Raw genomic sequence first — 15,773 nt, 5'->3', positions numbered from 1 at the left:
AAGATTAAAAATGCTGAATTCCATAATTTATTGATAAATATTACTTATACTATGCTATTTTTAAATTTTTCGTTCTAGTATATTTAGAACTGAAATTTGGATTTAATGTACGTTTAGAATCCTAGCTCCACGCTTGAAACCCAATTATAAATGTGATATTAAATTCTGAACTAAAAAAGGATTTCGAAAAAATATGCGGCTTCAAATTTTTAAACTCTTTCCAATGTTAAATTTTATTTATCGCTGTGTGAATGAGCTGATAAGCATTAAATTTTGTGCGAAACAATTAGACATGTCACAAGCTACAGTTATTGATTGAAATCATTATTTACTTAGGGTCTGTGTGGTGTCACTAATAGAACAACCAAATACCATGATCGGTGGAGAAGAGATGGTCATTGAAATTAGCAAACGTCTTTTCGTTTATATACGTACCAAAATTTTTGTAAAAAACTTCTATAGCTTCACACAAGAGTATTTTTATTACATGACTTGATACAATAGTCAATTTTCTTTAACGTTAGTTGTTTTACATATTGATTATTCATATATTGAAAAGAATATATGTGTTCTGTGTTGTCTGTAATAAGTTGACCATCTGTAATACCACTCATGAGTTTTTATTATATGAAAATGTTTATTATAAATTGGTTTATTTCTGTAACTTGATTAATAAATTATTTATTATTTATTGTATTGCTTGTTTCTTGTCTTGCTATTATTGTTTATATTTCATTGTGTTTTGCAATCTACGTATAAATTACTAACTGATTTATATTTGTTATGTATTCATCATAATTTATATTTATTACGTATATTTAAAATTATTAATTATTTATTATGGAAATTGTATCAATCGTAGAAATTGTACTAGTCTGTCTATTATACATGCGTTTTCTTCTCACCTTCTTTTAATATTGATGATTGGAAAGCCAATTTTAATATATGTACAATAAAAAAAATCTGTATATCTTTTTTGATTCCTTTTTATTACTTTGTTTTATCATAAATTTTATTGTAAATATGTACAATGTTTGCTATATAATATAGTATAGTATATATAGCAAAAGATAATACAAAGCTACAAAAGCAATTAATTTTTTCAATGTCCTTAATTTAGTTCACTCGCCATTAGGTGGGAAATCCTTTTTAAATCTTCTGTCGGGCGCAATATGGTGTATATAGAGTTTAAGGGCTATTTGCAAAGAAATGTTATAACATTTATCTGTCTATGTTACTACGCCATCTATTGATATCGCGTCGAAAAATTACTAAATAATAAAATTTACTACTATTGGTTTGAAACTCGGCTACTGCTGGTTTGAAACTCGAAATTAGGTGAATGTGTCATTCGGTATAAAGATATTAGGTGAATTTACCATTAGGTCAATAGATTTTCGGTAAAAGCGTCATTAGTGGAATTGCATTAGGTGAATTGATTTAGGTGTATTGCATTCGACCAATTTACCTGCTCCCGCATGCGTTCATGGATGTCATTTGGGGTGCGCGGGCCTCCGGTTGCGGTCGCGCTCCGCAGATCGGTCTCGTTCGAGCCTGCGAGCGGTGGCCGGTGAGCAGTGAGCAGTGAGCGGTGAGCAGTCGTCGGCCAGAGCAGCGATCGCGATGTCCGGTGAGCCGACGTGGCGCGGAGCCCCCGGCGGCCTCCTGGCCAACCTGCGCACCTACCGGCTGCCCAAGAAGCCCCAACTGCCCCAGCAAGCCACCCCGCCCCCGCCCCAGCCCCAACCCCACACCTCGCGACCCTTCTCTTCTAACGGATGGACCAATCAAGGTAACCACCCACCCCTCACCTCACCCCACCCCACCCCACCCCCCTCCCCACCCCACCCCACCCCCCTCCGACACGTGCTTTTGACGTTTGTCGACCACCGCTTCTCAAACTGTTTCATTGTCGCACCTCGTCGAACCGATCGAACGATTTGGCGCGCCACTTTTGACAGTTGCTTCATCTCAGGGCTTGCACTCTTTTGTCTGTACAAATATATATACATATATATATATATTTATTTTTTTTTATTACTGAAAATGTACCTTTGTATAGAGCAAACTACATACATTTCATTTGCCCATTTTTTTATTTATTTTTTTATCTAATTGTCATTGTATCTTTGGCAGTCTAGTAGTTCCATATTATATTATAAATCGATGAAGGTGTGGCCCAATTAATATTTTAGTCGTTCAATATGTTTCAATTCCCCGTACATCAACATATGTTGTTTGTGTTGATGATTTTCATTGAGGTTGTGCTCGACTTCACACCGGCGAATCATTGTTATTCTGTCACATGTTGGATTTCATTCGCATATAGACTCCTCGATGGTTTTAATTTTTTTTTCTAATTGGTTTGGCGTATGGTGCAATCTCTATCGTTCATATAAAAATACATTTGTGAATGTAGCCGAGTAGCTGCCGCAGTCAAATGACAATGGTTCAAATTTAAATTTAATGATTTGACTTTTTATATTACTATATAAAGCATACTGACAAAGGATTTCGAAAAATATGTTCATATGTTGTACAGGTATTCCTCGACTTACGACGGAGATACGTTCCTGAACCTCGGTCGTAAGTCGAGGAATATATTAACATTTTTTTTTACTTACTTTTATTAATACAGTAATTTAAATGAATTCATATTTAAATTTAAAAAAAATTAAACATCTACATCATCCGTACGTATTAATTATAAATTATACATCCTCATCACTTATCACATAAGTACAATCCATTTCTTCGTCTTCAGTTTGAGATACAGTCGTATGAGTGTCTAATTTTGTTTGAACAGTAGATATCCTGTTTTTATTCTTTATATATTTCTTGGTAGCATACGATATTTTCTTGAATCCTGCGGTTCACATTTTCACTGTCTGGGTCCATAATTTCAAACTTTTGTATTCCTTGATTAATTAAATTAAAAGCAGCAGCCATTTCTTTCAATACAAATTTTTTCAGCGGTTCTGCAGATGTTATTGATTCATTTTCATCAATATCCTCTTCTGCAACCATTTGAGTTTTAAGATTTAATCATTCTGCATTGGTTAGATCTTCTGAATCATTTTCAAGAAGTTGGTTGATGTCTTCGTTATCTACGTCAAATTGTAGACTTTCACTAAATTATACGATTAGGTTAGTAATATCCTCGACATTTTTTTCTTTTTCGTATATGGAAAGAGAAACGGGTTCAAATCGATTGGTGAGTTATTTCCATATTCAGTACATACATGCTGAAGTAACTTCTTTCCATCCCTTATCTATATTTCTTATAGCATGTAGGATCTTATAATTTTTCCAAAATTCTTGAAAAGTTTTACCTTCTTCTATTGCTTCAATGCCTTGCGCAAATGTAATTTTTAAATAATGAGCTTTAAGAGACGCAATGGAATTCGCTTTTCAATCTTGTCATCGATCCAAATCACTAGTAATTTTTCCATTTGTTGAATGGGTCCGAGTCTTCTTTTATTTATTATTTTAGATTTGATTGACAAGGACCCTTTAACGGCTTTACGATTTTTTTCTTTATCTTTTAAAATAGTGATGACCATTGACTGAGACAATTTCAAATTATTTGCCAAGTCCATCACTTTTTTACCACTATCATATTGTTTTATCACTTCAAGTTTCATTTCTAAGTGTATCACCTTTCTCTTTTTTTTAACAAGAGTTTCTTTATCAGTCATTATCCCGTTTCTTGATCACATATTATAAATGTTCTTATAAATGAAAATTTGAGCACTAATTAACACGAAATTGAGAAAATAAACATCCTAAAACAATAACGAACAGTTATGTAACAAACGGTAACGACCGTATGAGTTTGCGACTGGTGACGAATCCCAAAGGAATGAGTCATAACCTCATAACTTAATTTTTAAAACTTTCATTTCTTCCGAAAGAGAATTCCCCATTTTCATAACTCACATCCACTTGAGATTTATCAATCAATTTTTGAAAAATAATTAATTAATAATTTTTTTTTTCGGTCGTAAGTGCGAACCGTCGTAAGTCGAGGACTACCTGTATATAACATTTTGACTTAAAATTGAATTAATAAAAAGATGATAATTTTTGGTACATTTCCATGGTGATTATTTGATATTGTTCTTAGTCCATAAGGCCGAAAACACTCATGATTTTTTTAGATAGTTTTAAACGTGTGAAAAAAATGTGGTGTTGCCTTGCACAGATTCATGGCAAGGACCATCCCAAAATCAACCCCTGGAGTGTTTTCGGTAAAATTAAATTCTTGTATATATCCTTGCTTGACGGTGATCGATAACAATGTACGCCATATTTGAAGAAATGTAGAAGACCACTCACATCAGGGAGCCAAGCACCCAACGTGCCATTCTTCCCATTGTGATTTCGCCCCAATGGTTCTTTACCAGACCCGGCCCGAGGGTATGTGGTGCCTCTAAGCAGATTGGTTTCAGCGCCCCCCTTAAATTTTATTTTGAAAAATATATCAAGATAAAAACATAACTTTTTTTTATTTAAAATAGGTACATTTTATGTATGTATGAATGATTCGGTAATGAAGATATTAATTTATATTCAACAATGAATTGAAGAATTTTATAGACTGACAAATCTTCTTTCGAATATGATATATGACATTTCGTGAAGCAAATAAGTTCCCGTTATATATTTATATATATACATACATATGTTTTAGCGGTATTTTGTATAAAATAAAATTCCAAATTACCACTTGTACTGCCAACAGTTAGTTGATTTACGAGTTTTATTCGCGATTCGTTGATATTTGACAGTCGTCTTCCTGCGTTCATCGTAAATTATAATATTTTACAATCAATATTGTTACTTCGAGTAGAAAAATTAATTTGAATATAAAATGTTCAAAAAAACCAAATTATTTTTTCAATAAAAATTAAATACTTTTCAATAATTAAAAAAAGAAAAATGGGGGCGCCTCGTAGCGCTCTATGTCTATGGCGCCCCTAGGCATGTGCCGAGTCTGCTGCACTTTTGAGCCGACCTTGGTTCTTACTATGAAATACAAACAATTATGTTTTTTTGAGTAAACATATGTTAGGGTTGCCAACTGGGAAGTAAAAAAATGAAAACATTTTTCAAAAATATTTATTTTTATTTACTTTATATATAGTGGTACATATATCAACAGTGTAGGCCCTGGCGCAAGCTTGAAAATTTCCCCCCCACCCCCATTTTTTGTTTTAAATATTATCATAAATTTAACCCTTATAAAATCATTCGTAGGTTTATTTTCATGAAAAATTTACATTTATAAAAATACGTTTAATAATCATCATGAGAGTTTTTCATTGAGAAGTTTAATCATTGAGAAGTTTTTGAAAGTTCTCTCATCATGAGAGAGAACTTTCAAATCATGAAAAATTCGAAACGGTTTAAAAATTAGAAAATTCAGGTTAGAATAAAAATTACTTCCAGTTTAATTTAATAAAAAGTAAAATTTACGTGAGGACTGGACATAATACTGGACGAAATTTTTTTTACTAATTCTTGAAATCTCATTGTCTATTTGCTAGTGCATTAATTAGAAAAATGTAATCTACGAAGAGGCGTTTTGTTTTACAAAATAGTGTAATGTGAATTATATACAAAGTTAAAACTCATAAACTTAAAATAGATTTTAAATAATTTAATAAATCAGATTTAAATTTTTCAAATTTTCTTATCCTTAATTGATATTTAAATAACGCGCTCGTTAATTTTTAATAATACTAAAAGTACGACGAGTGGTTTCGGAAAAAAAATTGATACATTCATTAAATAAAAGTTAGATGTATATAACAATAATAACAAACAACAACAGCTGTTATCGAAATCGTAATGAAAATCGATATAATGGCTCTTGATAATTCTAAAATTTTCGTTTTTATTGAAATCTCCATACTTGTTGATCCACTTGCACATACATACACACATATGTACATATATCCTGTCCGTTTTTATATATATTATGCTTATTTTGTCATACAAAAATCGTAAATGCTTGTTCAATCATTATAAAGTATTGAAAAGTCGCCTAACAAAAGAATTTTGTCAAAAAAAAGACCTGTTGGACCCTTTTTGCGAGTTATTTTATCTACCCTGTCTCGAGAATGATAAATAAGTAATTCTTATCCAGATCTGACTAGAGGGGGGAGGAGGGGGGGGGGTACCAGCTGATGCTATTAACCAAGGCCATATTTAAAAATTTAAATTATGGAGATTGGAGAGTTTTTATGCCAAATAACTAATACTTAATTAACACGGAATAATAACTTCCACTAATTGAAAACATAAATAATATGTGTAATAAAAAACAGGGGTCCATAGTTACGATACTACACCAAGGCCTGTATCTTCTCTTGGCAGCTCTGTTCTTATCTGAAATTATAAATTCAGAAATTCCAGTGTAAACGAGTCTTTATAAACGTTGACAAATGCATGACACGGATTACACGACCCATTTTCAATGCATTTTTTTTTTCAATGCTACCTTTAAAGGCTATAAGCAGGTAGTATTCTTGTATACTTTGTACATGCTCAATATATAACGCCTATCAGCGTTTTGCAGGCCCATGGACTTGTCAGCAAAAAATTGCGTCGCTACTCCCGATGTTTTTTTTTTATTACCTTTCGTTTACAATGTAATGGAAGATATGAATGTAATGTCAGACTATCCCCAGTATTTTATAAACATTTAATTATAAGTGCAAATTTATATAGATATCTTATTTTACATTTTCAGCATCAGCATCGTCATCGTCTTCTTCGCAATCAACACCAATGGGGTCGAGTGACGGGAAGACCGCTCCAACGGTCTACAAACGCATCCGCGTGGTGGAGTCAGAATCGGAGACTGAAACATCTCCCGTAAAGAAAGTCGCCATTGAATTAGACTCCGCCACTAAAGAGAGACGTTTCAGAAATATGACACAAATGTTCCCAGACATAAGCCTTTTGGTAATTAACGTCATATATATATATATAAAAGCGCTATTCTGTGTGTGTCTGTGTGAGATAACGCTCGCTGTACTATAATAGTCGTTTCGATTCGACTTATGTAAAAATATTGCCAACAAAACGTACGAATATAATACGAACATTATTTATTTTTTAAAGTTCGGATCATTGTGGCATTACAGGAATTACTAATGCGCCACAATGGTCAAAAAAAAAATATACGGAAATTATTATATGAATTAATACATATTATACTTTTTTATTTATGTTTATGACACCACATACCAGGAAGGCATTACAGGCAACCCCAATGCGCCTTCCTGGCCAATTACAAATATTGCACCATTTTTATTCATTATATAAGTAACTGAATTACGAGACACTGAAAAACTCGCAAATCAATGAGACATCTATCAAATCGTACACAAACTTATTTATTGCACATTAATCAAACACAAACTATTGGTGACATATTGTATATATAGGAAGGATTTTGGCCAATTTTTACCGGGAACCATTTCAACAATGAAAGCAGAGAAAATTGGCAAACTCTGATAGGAAACGATCAACCTGGAGTCACAAATCCAGGTCTAACCAGCAGCATACTCTGAGAAATTCTTTTTCACTCGAGCCCCGGCCCTGGGATCGAACCCGGCACCTCACGACGCTAAGCGGAAGCTTAACAACCGAGCTATGCTGCTGGCTGACATACATACAATTCATTAAAAAAAAAAAAACGATTCAAGCAATGAAAGTAGTCAGAATAACTAGAGGTAGAATAGGGAGTTTGGCTCTATTTACAAAGCTAGAGTGCAAAAATAAAAGGTTCGACGAACCTTTAACAAAGCACGGCGCGCTTTAGGTCCGCTCACTAATAATAACAGATAAAAAAAAAACTTATATATACTGTTTGCAATGTTTCCTCTAGGCTTATAAGTCTCTGGGCATTTTCCGCAGTGCCGGTTTTAGGGGGAGCTGGGTCGGGCGGTGCCCGAGGGCGCAAAATAAATTAGGGCGCCGCTCGATGCGCCAAATGCGCTTTAAAATTTAAAATTAGAGCGCCAAAAGCCATACAAAATTTTAGATTAGAGTGCCAAAGGCATTTTTTTTTCTAAGGATGTTTAGAAAAAATTGCCCGAGGGCGCCATTTGGTGTAAGGCCGGCGCTGATTTTCTGCCATCTATTGAAAATTTATTTAATTAATTTTTCTATTGGTGTTTTATATTGTTTATATGTAGCTAGGTAGTTTTTACCATTACTAGTAAAAATTTTTTTATATTAAAAAATTAAATATATTACAAAAGGTATTTGAAAAAAATACGACCGCGTGCCGATCGAACACAGGATTGACGCATTTATTTTAATTTTTTTAAATTAATATCGCATATTGATGTCATCCTCATATACTTTGATGATAATTATTTTCATTCCTCGACTCGATTTCAGATCGTGAAAAGTATTCTGCTGAAGCACAATTGGAATGAGGAGAGAGCGCGAGACGAATTGATTTCGTTCGATCCGGAACAGCAGGATACAAACAACAGTCTTAAAAATATGCAAAATCATTCACGTATTCTGAACGGCCAAGCGCACGCTGGAAACGTAGCCAAAGTTAACGGGTCGCAAAACAAACCTAAAGTCGCTCGCACCAAGCGAAGATGTAGCGACAGTGAAAGCAACGACAGTGAACATGACGAAAAGGATCATAAACCTAAACAGGATAAATTATTTGATAGGTGCATACATATATTTTGTGTATTGATCGGATTCTGTGCAAAAATAAATAATAAACGGATAGTTTATAATTTTCAGTGATGATGATTCCGACGTAGAGGTCAGCAACGATCTGTTCGGTTACAAGAAGAAAGTGTTTGAGTTTTTAAATATAGCCAAGAACGCAGAATTGCAGCAACTGCAGGGTTGCTCGTCGAAGAAAGCCGAAGTTATCATTTCTTGTCGACCATTCAAAGGATGGATTGATGTGGTTTGTATTTTTTTCCCTACTTTTTTGTTTCCATTGTTGATGTGTTACTGATATTTGTATTGAATTTTCATTTCACAGGTGGAAAAGTTCCAAGATAATAAGAATCTGAGCACTGACTTGTTGAATTCGGCTCAGGAATTGCTCGTGATGAGAAACAACGTGGCGAAGCTGATGAAAAAATGTACCAACCTTGCATCACAAATGGAGGCGGCTATCGCTATTGGAGCTGGAGTGCAGCAGCAGCCTTCCATCTTACAGCCGACGTAATTATTTTTAAATATATGCCAGATCCAAATGATTGTATATTTGTATATAGTATTAATATAATATTACTCGTGTGGGTTGGATCGTGATTGTATAGCCATGCTAATTTCTAATGGAAGTGAGATTTGCTTCCGTCACCAGATATCCTTCAGAGTTCAAATTATCAGTTCTGTATATGTAGATTTGGAAATGATTTTGGAATTGTGTCATTTGATCGAAGAGGTTTTCTGTATGTAATGTATTGATTTTTAATTACAGATTGAAGTTGGCCCCTTATCAAATGGTTGGTTTGAATTGGCTTGCCGCAATGCACAAGCAGAAAGTCAACGGAATACTCGCCGACGAGATGGGTTTGGGCAAAACTGTTCAGGTTATCGCATTCTTAGCTCACCTGAAAGAGACTAATCAAGTCACCGGCACGCATCTCGTCATCGTGCCTGCGTCCACTTTAGGTAATAACACTTTCATTCCGCTATTTGTATTCTAATTAGCATAATATTCGCCCGATTTTCGTCTATACGAGTATTCGAATAATCCACCGAAAATTCGTAAAATGTTCATGTATACTATTTCGAAATCAAAATCTTTGATTTCGATTTCCATTTTGATTTCGATTTTGATCTTTTAGTTCCGGTTCCCGATTCCTTCTTCATTTCCGGATCCCGATTTTTGTTTAAGTTCCGGTTTCCGACTTTTACTTCAATTCCGGTTCCTGCTTCTTGCTTCAGTTCCGGATCTGGATTCCTTTTCAGTTCCGGTTCCTGATTCCTTTTTTAGTTTCGGTTCCCAATTGCTTTTTCAGTTCCGAATTCCGATTCTTTTTTCAGTTCCGGTTCCAGATTCCTTTTTCTGTTCCGGTTTCCGATTCCTTTTTCGGTTCCAGTTTCGGATTCCGATTCTTTTTTCAGTTCCGACTCCGGATTCATTTTTCAGATCCGGATTTTTTTTTCATTTCTAGATCTGGATTCATGTTTTGGTTCCGGATCCCAATTCCTTTTTAGTTCAGGATCTGGATTCCTGATTCCTAATTTCTGTTTCAGTTCCGATTCCGATTAAATATTACTATTCGTATTGTAACTTTATTTTAAATCATGTATCAATTTATTTCTGAAACCACCCGTTGAAATTTCAATGGGCACAACACTAGTTTATATATATTATATTTATTTGTTTATTTATTTATACAGGTAAAAACCCATTTAAGAAAATTACATAGAAAAACATACATATAATGAAATCGTATAATATAAAAATAACAATAAAAGAAAAAAAAGAAATTCAGAAAAAATAGTAAAATACCCATTTAAGTAAATTACATAATAAAACATATAATGAAATCTTATAATATAAAATTAACAATGAAAGAAAATCAAGAAAGATTGTAAAAAATTAAGAAAACACAATATTCTGAATTAATGGTTATAAATATTTTTCAGAAAATTGGAACGTTGAATTCGCACGTTGGTGTCCTTCACTTAAAGTCACCATGTATTATGGCAACCAAGACGAACGTAGGACCATTAGGATGGGTTGGGCCAGAGGAGGATTGAAGAATGTTGATGTTGTGGTTACAACGTAAGATTTCATCTTTGAGAATCATGTTAGAAGCTTTATACACACAATACATACATATTTGAAACTTAAACGTTGATTTATTTCAGATATAATTTAGTGAATAGTTGTCCCGAAGAGCGTAAGATGTTCAGAGTGACGCCAATGCAGTATGTAATCTTCGATGAAGCGCATATGCTTAAAAATATGGCAACTCTGAGATATGAGAATCTTATTCGTATTAAAGTAAGCCTAATTTTTACTTTATTTTTTATATGTATAATACGATAATTTGGTTAAATATTGACGTTTTGAATTTTTTAGGCTGCACATCGAATTTTACTAACTGGAACACCTCTGCAGAATAATATTTTAGAATTAATGTCGTTGCTTTGCTTCGTCATGCCCCATCTGTTTGCGAGCAACACTGACGATTTGAAAAGTTTATTTAATAAGAGTAATGTAAGTGGAATTTAGAGCAGTGCTGAAATGATTGTTTGTTTTTTTACTATAATCCACTTGCTCTTTGCAGAAGACTGGTGCTAAAAAGACTATCAACAAGACGGAGGTTGAAGTTTCGCCGTTTGAACAGACGCAAATAGCTCAGGCGAAGAGGATTATGAAGCCGTTTGTTTTGCGCCGATTGAAGTGCGACGTGTTGAAGGAACTGCCAGCGAAAACCGATCATGTCCTCACTTGCTCGATGGCGGCCAGTCAACAGGAGCAGTACAAAAACTTGATCAGCTCGTTCACGGCGAAGGACGGCGTGGTGAGTAATTTTCGCTATAGACTGCATAGGTGTTGAATAGTGATAGCGAAGATTGTATTTGACCCAATTGTGTGTTGACAGATTCACGCCACGAATGAACAGAGTGGAATTTCCATGATGATGGACATGAGGAAGTTGGCCAATCATCCGTTACTGATGCGCAATTATTACGACGAGAAAAAGCTTCACAAGATAGCTTCCAGACTAGCAGCCGACACATTCTATAAAGAGAAGAATGAGCAATATATCTATGAGGATTTGCTTTTCATGTCTGATTTCCAAATACATCAGTTGACTTTCCAGTATAAGGTACTTTTTTTTTTTAAATACATTTATTTGTTTGGTTTCATTTTTTTTTATTTTTTATATATACATATATATATAATATTAAATTTGAACACATTTTAGAGTATTGTTGGAATGAAACTTCCGGACGAGTTAATAGTGAACTCTGGTAAATTTTCAAAACTAGACGAACTACTTCCCAAGTTTAAAGCTGAAGGTCACCGAGTTCTTATATTTAGTCAATTCACAATGGTGCTCGACATTATTGAACCATTCCTAACGATTCGCGGTTATCATTACCTAAGGTTGGATGGAAACACTGCCGTCACATTGAGGTTTTTATACATTTTCAATACGACGTGTGAATTGTTTTGTGAAATTTAATCAGCTATGCATATTTTCAATGTAATTTAATTTTCAGACAAGACCTGATAGATCAGTATAATGAAGAATCTGATATCTTTATATTTTTACTCTCGACGAGAGCTGGAGGACTCGGTATTAATTTAACTGCCGCAGATACTGTGATAATTCATGACATTGATTTTAACCCTTACAACGACAAACAAGCTGAAGATAGGTATGTATAATAAATTATGGGGTTTGGTGCAAACGATCGACAAGCGCCAGACGGACTGAACCACAGATTAACTGGATGGCTGCTTTAAACGCAATTCTCGACTTCACGAATGATAGATTGCACATCGGATGACGAGTAACCTTTCGATGTGCACAGATGCAATTATTAAAATGTGTAACGAACGGTTTTACTTACGCGCGCTTATCTGATCTCGCGGTGGAAGATCTAGAGGGCGTTTACGTCGTTCTTCCAAGGGTCGGGTTATATGGAAACGTGGACTAACCTAGGGATACAGTTATATATATAGTCGGGGAGGTTCCTGACTGCAAAGCTTCCTCGTGGTCGGGAAGCTGGCTCTGCGGTCCTCTGGTTTGTCCTCTCACGGCTGGATGTTTCTCCGGAAACGGCGTGAGGAATACAGGGGACGTTGTGCTGGAACTCAGGGGAGGGAGTGATGCTACACTCAACCTCACAGCGGTTCTTCAGCACTGGTGGTGGATCTCTGGGCCCCGTCTCCCCCTGGAGACGTGCACAGGAGAGATCTTCCTTCGACGACAACTGGCGGTAGAGAGAGGGCGCTCTACATGCGCGCGCGCCTATAAGGCTTTTTCCTGTGTGGCCACTCGAAATAAAGGGCGAGTGTTGCCCTATGGGACTATGGGGAGAACGTCGCATTACAAATGGTAATTATTAAAATTGAGTTGGATCTTTGTGGCGAGTTTAATAAGGCAAAATTCGGAACTAAAGTATCAGAAGCACAGAACGTATACAGGGTAGGTATGTCGGGACTTTGGGTAGATTTCGCTTAGTGTAAGTGCGAGCAGTGCGCACGCATAAGGTACACGTGTCGTTAATCTGTGGTTCAGTCTGTCTGGCGCTTTTCGATCGTTTGCACCGCATCGTAAATTATGATATAAACACATGTTAAATTGACCTTATAGTGATAATATATCACATTACATATGAATGGTAATCAGTAGAGTCCGATTTACCAATGTTTTTACTAAATAGAAAGTCTAAGAATAGACCTTACAATGTCAGTATGTCGCAATGACTTGGTTGAATTTACCTATTATTTTATTTTTTAGATGTCATCGAATGGGTCAAAAACGACCAGTTAGTATATACAGACTTGTTAGTTCTGGAACTATTGAAGAGGGTATTTATCAAGTAGCCCAAGAAAAGTTAAACCTCGAAAGGGATATTACAAATTGTGATGGTATGTTTATTGTGTTATTTTTTGTCAAGCTGTGTGGAAATGAACGATTGGTGTATTTATTTATTTGTTTTTTTCTTTGCAGAAAATGAGCCTCAAGAGATAAGGAGCGTTGTCCGATTGTTAAATCTAGCAATGGGTGTAACTTCACCAAAATAGTGATTTTTACCAAAAAGAAATGCTACATAAATATTTATTGCAGTTGTCAATTCATGTATTCCTTTTTATTGTAATAAGTATAGTGAATGTACAGTTTTTACAACAGTTAATTGTGTAAATAAGTTAACTGGTGTGTTGTATTATCATATTTTTTTATTGAACAAGTAAACATAAAAAATTGTCTCATTCTATGGATTAATGTAAAGCTGTAAGCGTGCAGGATTGATGGCGATGTTATTTTGAAATTACTTCACATTTTGAACACTTTTAATTTGTACGGGTAAATAGCTTTTTTTTTGTCTTTTGGTTCTTGATATTGTGACTTACATGTATTTTGTATGGGTCCATTTAAAATACGATAGTTGTTTGTAAGATATTCGAGATTGGCGGTTGTATTTTGTTTACAGTAGTAGGGAAGTTGAATAATTGATCTTAATTATGTTTTTAATTGATTTTTATTTGTTAAAAACTCTGAAAGTTGTGTTTTAAAACTCGTGATTTTATTTATTTTTTGTGAATAAACATCGGATTGTCAGTATTCCATAATTTTATGAGTGTATCAAATTGTTTCCAAAATATGTGTGGCTATTATTGCAATAGAATTGAATTATACGAATATAAAGGTATACTTGAAAAACCCATATGATGAAATTATTAATAGCTTTCTTAAATATTGTATGGTAAGAAAACAAATTTTTTTTAGTATAATTTGTAACAGTGTTAGCTAAGTATTTAAATATATCGATATAATTTATGTTAAAATGTGTTAGTATTAAATATAATGGCATTTTTTCAAATTAATTTTGGTGAAGTGTTTCTTTCTAAATATTCCAAAGCTTGCCTCGTCACTGTCAAGTATGCCGAGTATGTACACGTCGAAATTAAATAAATCTGAAGCTACAAATTTCTAATGGAATTAAACACTCGCTTGATTTGTGATTTTTTATTATTATTATTGGATATTATCTAATATGTAAGGAATACGATGAACAAACACGTCCAAAGAACTGCTAATGAATAGGCGATAATATTAAATTAACATGACATATTCCTTACTATATATATATTAATTTTTATTTTTATGCACGTGACTTTGGACAGGTAGATATTGATTTTCAATAAAGTTTCATAATTAGTTTTTTTTTTATTTTTTTATTGAGGACTAAATTTATTCCACTTGTGGAATTCATTCATTTGAATTCATCAAATTTGTGTCTGTTTTAAAAAATCATAAATGTATTTAATGTTTATGTACGGTTACGTAATAAAGACTTTAATTATTCCTACGTAGCTATTACATATGTATCGGGAATGGCTAAAATTATCTTAAGATATTAAGAATTCCATGAAATTTGTTGGTACTTAATAAAATTAATTATGTAAACTTTGGTTGCATATCTTTTCATCACCATTTTAATCACCCACCATTTTGTTTTTGTCCTGTGAAAAAATTGAATTTAAAAAACAAATGAAAAAAGATTTCCATCAAAGTTATTTAGTTCAATGTTGATATTTATGTATATTAAACATTTCGTTTATAAATTACATACATTGTGCACACAATTTTTAATAAAGTAAATACTCAAAAAAATTTAAAAATATATTTTTATAATTCTATACTATATATAATATACATATGTATATTTTATTTCATTTACTAAGACATAACATATAGAGGTAAATATTTATTTATTTATTTTTGGACCATTGTGGCGTTACAGAAAGAACCTAATGGCCTACATAAGAAAACAAGAGGGAAACAAAAAAATAATACATAGAATAAAAAGAAATAAAAAGCAAAAAATACGATAAAAAACAAAAGAAAAATAGGACATAAAAATGAACATAAGGAAAATAATAAAATAAAATTTATAATATAATATATGACAAAACATCCCTACAAGGCCTAAATAGAAGAGAGAAGATCAAAATTCCACTCATAGATCACATTCAATTATGAAAATGATGAGCGCAAGCTACCAGACAAATATAC

The 15,773-nt window shown here is 33.6% G+C and overlaps 1 protein-coding gene across 2 annotated transcripts; it reads left to right on the top strand.

Moving 5' to 3' along the window:
* Positions 1–1,476: 1,476 nt before the first annotated feature.
* Etl1 (SWI/SNF-related, matrix-associated actin-dependent regulator of chromatin, subfamily a, containing DEAD/H box 1) lies at positions 1,477–15,374 on the top strand. Of its 2 annotated transcripts, none has more exons than XM_077441888.1 (15): positions 1,477–1,792; positions 6,758–6,972; positions 8,419–8,708; positions 8,785–8,956; positions 9,035–9,219; positions 9,479–9,672; positions 10,657–10,795; positions 10,882–11,017; positions 11,096–11,233; positions 11,304–11,540; positions 11,622–11,849; positions 11,949–12,160; positions 12,247–12,405; positions 13,494–13,624; positions 13,707–15,374. In XM_077441888.1, exons 1-15 carry the CDS (start codon positions 1,624–1,626, stop codon positions 13,778–13,780), a joined length of 2,679 nt encoding a protein of 892 aa, XP_077298014.1. In that variant the 5' UTR covers positions 1,477–1,623; the 3' UTR covers positions 13,781–15,374. The 2 variants fall into 2 exon arrangements, with proteins under 2 accessions (XP_077298014.1, XP_077298015.1); XM_077441889.1 differs by having other exon boundaries at positions 1,496–1,630; positions 13,707–15,364.
* Positions 15,375–15,773: the final 399 nt, after the last annotated feature.

The sequence above is a fragment of the Arctopsyche grandis genome, chromosome 12 (assembly GCF_051622035.1).
Source record: "Arctopsyche grandis isolate Sample6627 chromosome 12, ASM5162203v2, whole genome shotgun sequence".
In the NCBI taxonomy this organism is placed as follows: Eukaryota; Metazoa; Arthropoda; class Insecta; order Trichoptera; family Hydropsychidae; genus Arctopsyche; species Arctopsyche grandis.
Note: the sequence above shows the minus strand (reverse complement) of the source record. Positions and strands in the feature narration are given on the sequence as shown.